Below are 9,720 nucleotides of genomic sequence, written 5' to 3'. Positions count from 1 at the left end.
AAAAACAGAGTCAGGGAAATGAAGTAGGAACATTTCACCTTCAAATAACCAATCTCTTTTCCAAGAAGGATAAAGGAACACATTACTCCAGAATGGGGCTGTATGTATATTTGATGTTGCTCTATTTTTAATATCATCAAAACTCCGAGTCAGCAGGTTTTAAGTGGCAAAACGTGCTTCAGATTTTAGCGCTCATGTTCTCTCGCCCCATTGTGCTCGTGTTCTCTCAGAATTCTGATTTATTTATCGGGAAATTCTTTTTTTTTCCTTGCTTTGCAAATTGTAATTAGTTGGTGCTGATAGGTGTGAGGAGTAAATTAGCAGCCTGTTTCCAGCCCAGAATGTGCTTTAATCTCCAAACACGTTCTGACATCATTAATCTGTTGGAAAAATGTTTACTTGTGTGTTTTTGTCTGATTGTAGATCTATTCTGGTTTAAACTATCAGGATTAGATGAGGAGAAATTAGTGTTATTGACTCCTGATGTTACAGAGGATGAAAATGGATTTTAGACAATAGAGTTAAACATGGTATATTTGGTTTTGTCCAATTAAATAAAAAAGAAAATATTTTCTGAACATTTTTGTTTTTTCAGGCTTGTTTTGATGGTGTGTTTAAATCCTTGGAGCTCAGCAGCTTTGCTTCCAACAGGTTTGGGCGTGGAAGGAGAACGTGTGGGAGAAGGAGAAAGGCACCCTGATGGAGCGCTACACGGTGGAGCAGAGTAAACCTCCAACTCAGGGAGGAGCGGTCCTCTCCACCCTCACCATCAACAATGTGATGGAGTCTGACTTCCACTCCCCGTATAACTGCACCGCCTGGAACTCCTTTGGACCTGGAACCATGATCATCACTCTTGAGGAGAAAGGTATCAGAGCGGAAGATGTTCGGTCGTCTCAACTGACAATTCAGAATTATCCCTAAAATACTTAAAGAACAACTCAGATGTAAAGGATCTTTTTGTTATTTTAATACGTTCTTGTGGGATTTTTCTAATGATGGACATTAATAAAGAAAATAAATGAATCAGGAGCAGACAAAAGAAAAAAGTTGTTCAAAAATGGTTATTTGTGATGTAGAGAATACACTGGGCAGGCCAAAAGCTTCCTACTCCTCACTATTTAAATGGATCCGGGTGCAGAATGGAAAATGAAATGTGGTGGAATTAGCAAATAATCTTTCCTACAGGGACTGTCATTAAAAATATATAGATTGCACCGATCAGCTGTAATGATATTTTCATTTGAAAACATTTAAAATATTTGTTCTCAATTCCAGACGGGATCTCTTCTCTAACCGAAGATGCGAGTGAAGTGCGATTATTCAGCAGTGGTCCCAGTTGTATTGCATGATGTTGTCAGCCTGGAGAGCCGTTTTAACACGAGATCCTGCTGCATTACATTACACAGAGAAATTGGTTTTTGTACGCTTTGTCAGCCTTAACTCAGCTGTCAGATTTCACAGGATTTAGAAAATCTTCCAAAAACATCTTTGCAAGTAAAAATTTGTCCTCCACTGAAAGCGTTCGTGTCCTTTTGTCTGACTGGCATGGCTTATCAACGCTCACAGTCCTCAGAGATTCAGCATTAGCTGTGGACGCCAGAGGATTTGCACTCAAACGGCGCCGGTTTCTGCAACAATGGGCTAACAGCTGTCCGTCAACCCCAACCCTTCTTCTGCCCGTGTTTGTTTTAGATATCGTTCCAGTGGGAGTTATCGCCGTCAGTACGGTGGGCTCCTCCATCCTGCTGATTATGCTCCTGCTGGCGCTCGGCTTCTTCCTGTACCGCCAACGCAAAGGCAGTGAGTGCACTCTCCTCTGTTCATGTGTCTGCGTGTGTGCACTTACTGCAGGTGGCTTTCAGTCTTCATTTCTTCCCTCCTCTTTTATCTGTCACTTTGCCTTTTCACATGCCATCCATATATCAAATGTATTTAAATGAGATTAATGAATATTCATATAATGTGGCAAACTGCCTTAAAACACCCACTATATGTTTCCCCTTCTCTCTACATAGAAATGTGTGTTTATAAGACAAACTGAAGTAGCTTCAGATTTAAAGACAAAAGGGGAATAGAATTAACTGATGAATCCTTGTATGTGTTATTTCTATAGCGTTTAGCAATCCCATTAGTATTTATGAACTCTTCCAAGGAGGTTTTAAAGAACAGTTGGTGGTTTTTTTAATTATAATTTTTCAGCGACTCTGCAGTAAATAAAGAAACTGGGAAAGACGCTGAAGGTGACTGGCAGAGTCCCCGGAGGGATTTTCTGGGGATAAGAGTACATTCTCTGGTTCAGAGCTGATAAACACCACAACAGGAAAGATATATGGTTTGGAAATAGAAACTCAAACAAACATTGTTGTCTCTGCAGATAAACAGGCTTTTCTCTTTGTTTGAATAGGAGACAGCTCAAGACTTCACAGACTGAAATGTTTCTTTTTTAAGGTTTTCTGCTGTGTAGCAGATCTGTGTATGCTAACAAAGACTGATGGCTCGCTGCCACAGATAGATGAAAAGAAAAAGTTGAGCTGGATTCAGAAGAAAATATCAGCTTTTAATTTCATGAGACAAAAGTTTCGAGTCTGGTTTCAAAGTTTTATCACTAGATGTAGAATTGATATCATACTTTTTGCTCTGTAGGGCACACCCCATCAATGATTGATCTATCTTTAAAATTATGTCGTGTAGCCTTTAAAGTGCACCAAACTATAATGCTCACAAAAATTAAAGGAACACTTTTTTTATTGGGTCTGGCATGAATTGAATTAAACCTGTCTGATAATGTTCTGGTTGGTTAATCAGCTGAGGGCCTCGTTAATCAATTTCAGCTGTATTGGTGTTCATGGAATTAACAACAGGTGCACTTCAGTGGCAACAATTAGAAAACCCTCCAAACTCTCCCCCGTTTAATCACCAACAAAGATTTCCTCATCGCTTCAGCCGTATAGCCACGCTTTTACAGCCTGAATAAGATGCAGACGTCTCCTTTGACAGATGAGGAGGAGCACTAGTGCTGTGACAGAAACTTGAATTGACCTTGTCGTGTTTTCACACAGAATAAATGGTCCAGCTTTACTTGTTAGAATGGTTATTTTTTTAACAGGCTTCTCACGCATATCTCCGACTGTCACAGCGCACATGTGCAACAGTGCTGAGACATCACACAAAGGCTCCCTTTTAGTGAATCAAATTGAAACAACACGTGTTCTCCATTACTTTAAGTAAGTCATTTCAGCGTTACTCAAAAACTTGTTTGTAACACGTAAAAAACAGACGGATACTGCTAAAAAAAACATTACGGTAACTACGTTAGATCACAACCTTGTTAATAACATTTAAAAAGAAAAAAAAGAAACAGTATGACACCACTACTCATTAGCCAAGTTAGCATATCCACAATAACACCCAAACGTCATTGGAACTCCTAAAAAAACAGATTGACATTTTGACAGAGCGCCGTTTACATCTCAAAATTGGTGCAAAATCATCAAGTACAACCAAAATGAATTCACATATAAAGTGCTTCAAATCACGATTGTCGTTTTTTGAAAACATGAAGTCTTTTGATTGCATCTCATAGTGCATAAAAGCAAGGTAATCTGATTTTTTGTCTTTTACTATACATTTTGCGTCAATCTTGGATTTGTAATTTCTTTTGTCTGATTTCTAACATGAATTTGAGGCTTCCTTAAAAATAGAGACATTATCTTATTTCATATGACTTCCTGGTAAAGTAAAGGTTAATTAAAATAATAATTTACATTTTATTTTACTGCATTTGAACTATATAACAAAACAACTAGAATGAAATCAATTTACTTCTTACCACTTCATTGATCTTCCCTTCAGAGGTGATTAAATACAAAGAAAAAGTAAATTAACTTTGACAATTTTAGCACCACTTGATGGTGCCAATCACACCAGCTCAGAATCTGATAATGTTTATAAATAGGATTAGTTTTTAGAAATGTGTTTGCATGATTACATTTAGTTTCGATGAATAAAATAAACTTTCAAACTCTAATCTAATCAGGAAATATCCAACTAAAAATATGAGATTTCTCCAGCCGTGCAGTTGCAACCCCAGCATTTTATTTTGCTTCCAGTTAGTTTCTGGTTTTGAAAAGATTAAACGGCACCTCTGTGTGACAGTAATGAGACACTCCAGAGAGAAACGATCACTTCAAACGCTGATTATTTCAGGCTACAACCCTCATTTCCAGAAAAGTTGTCAAACTCTCAACATTGATCTGTGCTGATTGGGCACACACAGTGTGACTGCTGATGTACGGAGATCAGATGTGACACGTAAAGAGAGTGACTGCCCTGACTTCATGCTTTTGAGGAGAAAAACTTGAAAAAAAGTCTAGACTAAAGCTAAAATCTGATTAAATGTATTCTGATGTGATAATTAGAGATGGTATTTAAGATATGAGAGCAGACCCTTTCAAGTACTGCTGGACTGAGAAGCTCTTGAACCAGAGTTTAGATTGGACCTCTGCAGCACCAGAACCTGTTCTTGAAGCAGACATCTCAGGTCTTGTTTCTGTTGTACATTTACGCTGTTTTATAAAAGGTAAACCTTGGAACAAATCTTTCTTTCAGTGGTCTCTGACAGGATAGCCCCTAAAATTGAACAGGTTGCCTGTCCAAAATTATACAGATTTGTATCTATTTCCTGCGTTGGTGCTGCTCGATCTCTTTCAACTGTAAAGAGATTGAGCAGCAACTCAAAACTCATCGTTTCAAACTGTCATACCCATCACCATAGTTCTACATCCACTTCTGCTACTTTAATTCTGTTTTTTTCTTACAGCATTTTTATTTTGTTTGTTTTTAACTCACTTGTAGTGTCTTTAAGAGTTTTAAAGAAATTTTTTTTTACTATTTTAACCACCTTACAAAAGTTGTTTTTAGTCTATTTTTTGATTTATTAGTGGATCTACGCTCCTCAAATGCCTTCATTCCATCTAATGTACCAGCCCCCTCCCTTTATTTGACCTAAAACCTCCGCACAAACAGGCTGAATGACAAACCCAGGGCTGCCCAGCGTTTCAGCGTGGTGCGTTCACTGAGCTCCGGACATTACAGCCACTCAGCTCAACCTAGTCCGCCACTATGTTTTTGTCATTTTTATACAATCCGCAGCAAAACAGTTTTTCAGAAAAAGTGTTGACACTATTTAATAAATAAATTATAAATTGATCAGTTTGGATGTTCAATACTTTCTCTGCTGCTTCGTTTTGCTGGGGATGACCTGAGCTCCGTGAACGCATCATGCTGAAACGCTCGGCAGACCTCTGTTGGTTCTGTCAATCAACCTGTTTGTCATAGGAGGCTTTAGGGAAATAAAGGGAGGGGGGTGGTGCATGAGACGGAATGAAGGCGTTTGAAGAGTGAAGATCCACTAATAAATACATAACAGACTAAAAAACAACATTTGTGGAGAGTTTTCTTCTACTGTTTTTGTTGTTGATCATAAATAAAGAGACTTAAATCAGGTAAAGTGTCTGCGTCTCCATGTGGACAGGGGAGAGGTTCTTCGTTATCTTGTTATAACAAGAAAATGATCACAAAAAAGTAGATCGGGACGTTTTCAGGTTCCTTAAATACTTAAATTTTGAAAGCAATATTTTGAAAGAAAGTAATTAACAAAAATATATGGATATTTACATGTGGTTTATAAAACCTGTAAATTCAAATAATTATAATGAAAGGTAGCTATTTTAGTGGCTGGGAACAATTTTTATTGACAAATTACAGTTATGAATGAATGAATGAATGAATGAATGATCTCTAGATATTATTATAATTGTAGGGGTGAGATTATATAAGTTTGCCTCTTCCCAATCATTTTCAAGCAATAAATCAAACTCTACTTGACTTTAGATCATAATTACCATATGAATCAAATGTGACATAAGACTGTCTTTGTTTCTGTTTGTGTTCTATTTTCTAATCAATGCATTTCATTATTTCTGTGATGAGTTTGAAATATTTGTGTGTTTTGTACTGTATTTTTCACAATCTATCCTTGAAATAAACCAAATCAATCAATTATGAAATAAATATATGAGTAGGAGCTTCTGGAGTGACGTCCTTCACTAACACAATGAAACACATAAAAGCATTTTTTTTTTCTAATAGAAAACACAGTTTGCATCTTATTTCATCATTGTGAACCATTGTTGCTGCTTTCTTGTTTACAAAGTAACCTGCAGACCACATTACATCCAAAACACAGTTTCAAAGCCAAAAAAGGATCAAAGACATCACATAAAATAAAAATCATAAAAAAATGTTTGTTGTTTTTTCTTATTTTGCTGCTTTTCTAACAACACTGACCATTAAATCAATAATTCATCTGACCTTCGATCCAAAGCACGACCACATTAATTTCTTTTATTCCTTCCAGCTCGCCGTGGCGTCACCCTCGGTAAACCCGACATCAAAGTAGAAACAGTCAATAAAGAGACCAACAGCCTGGAGGAGGAAGCAACCAACGTCTCCACGGCAACCAGGATGGTCAAGGCCATGTACTCGGTTAGTAAACTCCTGTCTAAGTCACCGCGGGGCTGCGGCGAGGAGGCGTGGGGGTCAATGGCCTTTCACGTGTACTGACACTGACTTTAAACTGGAAGGAGAGGCGGAAAAACGTTAAACTGCTCTCTTTAAACGGGAAGAAAACACACACTATAGCTCCAGCTTACACCTCATGCATCAAAGCCTAAACGTTTGCACATATGAGGAGAGGACTGGCTCTGCAAGATGCACAAAAACGTGTACGGATGCAGGTTTTAAACAGACAGACTCACAGGTTCGGTGCACTTATCTTTTTTTTTTAAAACACTCATGGAAGCTGCTATGGAGAAATACCCTCACAAACAATGATACACCCTTGCTTTAACGCTGTGCCTCTTTTAGACAATCCTGGAAATCCCGGAGAATCTAACCGACGCCGCGCCTTTGAAAAGGTTTTAAAGCTCGACCCAGAACGGTTTTTCCGACAGCTCGCCTCATCTTCAGTCTCTTGGGATGAAAAACCTGAAACTGTGTTTTCCTCTTCCCTCCCTTTCTTCCTCCTCCTTTTCTTTCTGCACCCTCCCTCTTTCCGTCTGTGTGTTTCGTTGTTTGATGGTTTAGTTTTTGCCCTCTGTTTCCCTCTCTCCCTCCACTCAGCCGTTCAAAGACGACATGGACCTGAAGCAGGACGTCAGAAGCGAGAGCGACACGCGGGAGGAGTACGAGCTCAAGGTGAGATCACTGCAAACAGGCAGTTTTGCATCGTCTTTTGTTTTGCTGGGAAACATTCAGAGCGTCTGTGATGCTGTAACCTGTGCTGTGAGTCAGTGTTGTTGTCATGCTGATGTCTCACCACCAGATACGTCTTTCGTTTCATCTTTCTACCCTAGATAGTGTTTTTATGAACACAAGAACAATGTATTTTAATACAAAATTGGTTTTAGGATGAAATAATAAATCATATGGATCGATTATTCTTGGAAACGGTCATAAAAAGCATTTTTATTTAAACTTATGGTCTGGTCCCCGGATTAATATTTTTTAGATTAATCAAGTAGGGATTCATTTGCCATTCTATATCAATTTCAATCCAAGAGGCAATGTTATTTAATTTATTTGTATACAGACAAAATAAACTCTAAAAAGTAAAGCTTAGTCTATAGCCACTACTGCCTTACTGGCATATCTGAGCTGCAGGCAAACAATGTTCAAACCTGTACTGTGAAGATGGCCTGAACATAATAACGAGGTTGTAGATCACTAGGTGAACCTAGAGCAGGGATGGGCAGCTCCGGGCCTCGAGGGCCACATTCCTGCATGTTTTCCAACACACCTGCTCTGGCTTGTTCTAATTGGCTGGACGTACCTGTACCAGGTAATCTGTCGAGACGCCTCTGGTCACACCCAAGATGGTGCCCCAAAAAATCTCTAGCCGGAAGCGGAAATTTTGCAACTTTAACCGGTTGCATAAGTGGAAATTTCTGAGGAAAGCCTTTCAGAAATGATCTTTCAAAAACTTTTAGCATCCTCAGCTTTTGAATGTGAATAAACTGTAACTGTTTAGCAGTTTAGTGTGCAAGATGAGCTTCAAATGGGAGAGAGAACGTTAACCTTTTTATTTCTGTCAAGTCAATATTAACAAGTGTTCAAATTTGTATAATGACACCCGTTTACCTCCAGAGAAAAAGCAGACGAAATGCAGTTTTTTCTCTGTGAATCAGTTGATCACATAAGCCATTACGGTATATCAAAAGGAAAAAAAGGTCGAAAGCTTAAAATGGGGGTTCTGGACGAGGACTTCTGGTCAAGGATTTCAGGCACAAATTATGCTTTTTTGTTTGCGTCCGGCTCCGACAGGGGGAGGGACTTCAGGCTATTGATTTTTTCTCTGTGGCCATATTCCCTTGAATCAGGCATGAGCAGAGCTTGGATATCTACAGACACTTTGGCCCTCGAGGCCTGGAGTTACCTATCCCTGCCGTAGAGGGAAAATATTTATGCAAATGTGTTTGCTTTGGGTGACAGACAGAAGCAAACACGTATGGGTAAGTGAGGGCGAAGTAAGTTAGATGCTTACGCGTCAATTTTTCAATTTCCCCATATCCTCCAGACTCTGAAGAGAGCCATTAGTGCTGTTTAAACGATGCGTGTGCTCCATGCATACAACTTTACTGTTAGAATCTAGGACATTAAAGAGTAGTTTGTGTGGTCATCCTACAGGCATCCTATGGACTCTTTTGTATCACCTGCACAACCCATGCAAGAACTGGTCTGTGCGCCTCACTAATGACTCGAGAATGACGTTAGGACATCGTACGACAGCATCGCCCATTTGTCATAAATGCGTGTAACTTACATTACCATTTCAAGTACGTTATGATACATCTGCCACACACGACAATGGGATGTTCCACTGTGATGGCTGCACAAACGTGAAGGAGCTCCCCTTAAGAATCAACCCTTCCTGTCTATGACCCTCCATGGACCCGAACAGCACTACAGGTCAACTGGGTGACTAAAGCCTCGTTTCCACAGAGCGGTCAGATACGGTCCAGTATTTTGAGCGTTTCCATTGTAAAATGGACCCATTAGTACCGAACTATCCTTCTTGAGGGTCCCCATTGGTTGTAGGTTGAAAGATTGAAAGATTAGGGGTTTGATTCCAGCCTTGTGTTGGAGTGTCCTTGGGCAAGACACGTAACCCCACAATGCCTCTGGTGGAAGGTTGGCGCCAGTTTTGGCAGCGGAGCCACCACCAGTGTGTGTGAATGGGTCAGGAGTCTGCAACCTGCCGCTCCAGATCCACATCTCTCCATGTGGCTCTTTGCCCAAACATAAATTAAGTCAAGGAGACTGCTGACCCAGCCATGTCGACCGTCGGAGTCAGCAGCTCCCCTTTACCAAAACTACCTAAAGAAAACAAATAAACAAAGCCCAGAAACTAAGACTACCAAGATCCAACCCCAAACTAAAATAACAAAACCCAGCAGTGGAAGACTGCTGAGGACAAAGAGAGAAAAAAGATGAAAAAATACATAAATAAAAGAAAAAGAAAAAACAACTTTTTAAAGTAAGGATTAGTTGATGATAAATGATAAACTATGTACCGTATTTTCCGGACTATAAGTCGTGTTTTTTTTCATAGATTGAATGTCCCTGCGACTTATACTCCAGTGCGACTTATATACGAAT

General features: G+C 39.4%; 1 protein-coding gene across 2 annotated transcripts in view; it reads left to right on the top strand.

The window, feature by feature from the left end:
* kirrel1b (kirre like nephrin family adhesion molecule 1b) overlaps positions 1–9,720 on the top strand; it is a 128,856-nt gene that overhangs the window by 111,306 nt on the left and 7,830 nt on the right. The window contains exons 11-14 of one of the 2 annotated variants that reach the window (XM_024279413.2): positions 652–868; positions 1,696–1,803; positions 6,422–6,549; positions 7,186–7,260. In XM_024279413.2, the coding sequence (XP_024135181.1) occupies positions 652–868; positions 1,696–1,803; positions 6,422–6,549; positions 7,186–7,260 (528 nt within the window). Of the gene's footprint in view, positions 1–651; positions 869–1,695; positions 1,804–6,421; positions 6,550–7,149; positions 7,261–9,720 lie in introns of both variants that reach the window. The other variant, XM_024279406.2, reaches the window with a different exon arrangement.

The sequence above is a fragment of the Oryzias melastigma genome, linkage group LG17 (assembly GCF_002922805.2).
Source record: "Oryzias melastigma strain HK-1 linkage group LG17, ASM292280v2, whole genome shotgun sequence".
NCBI classification, from domain to species: domain Eukaryota; kingdom Metazoa; phylum Chordata; class Actinopteri; order Beloniformes; family Adrianichthyidae; genus Oryzias; species Oryzias melastigma.
This window is presented reverse-complemented; position numbering and strand designations above follow the sequence as displayed.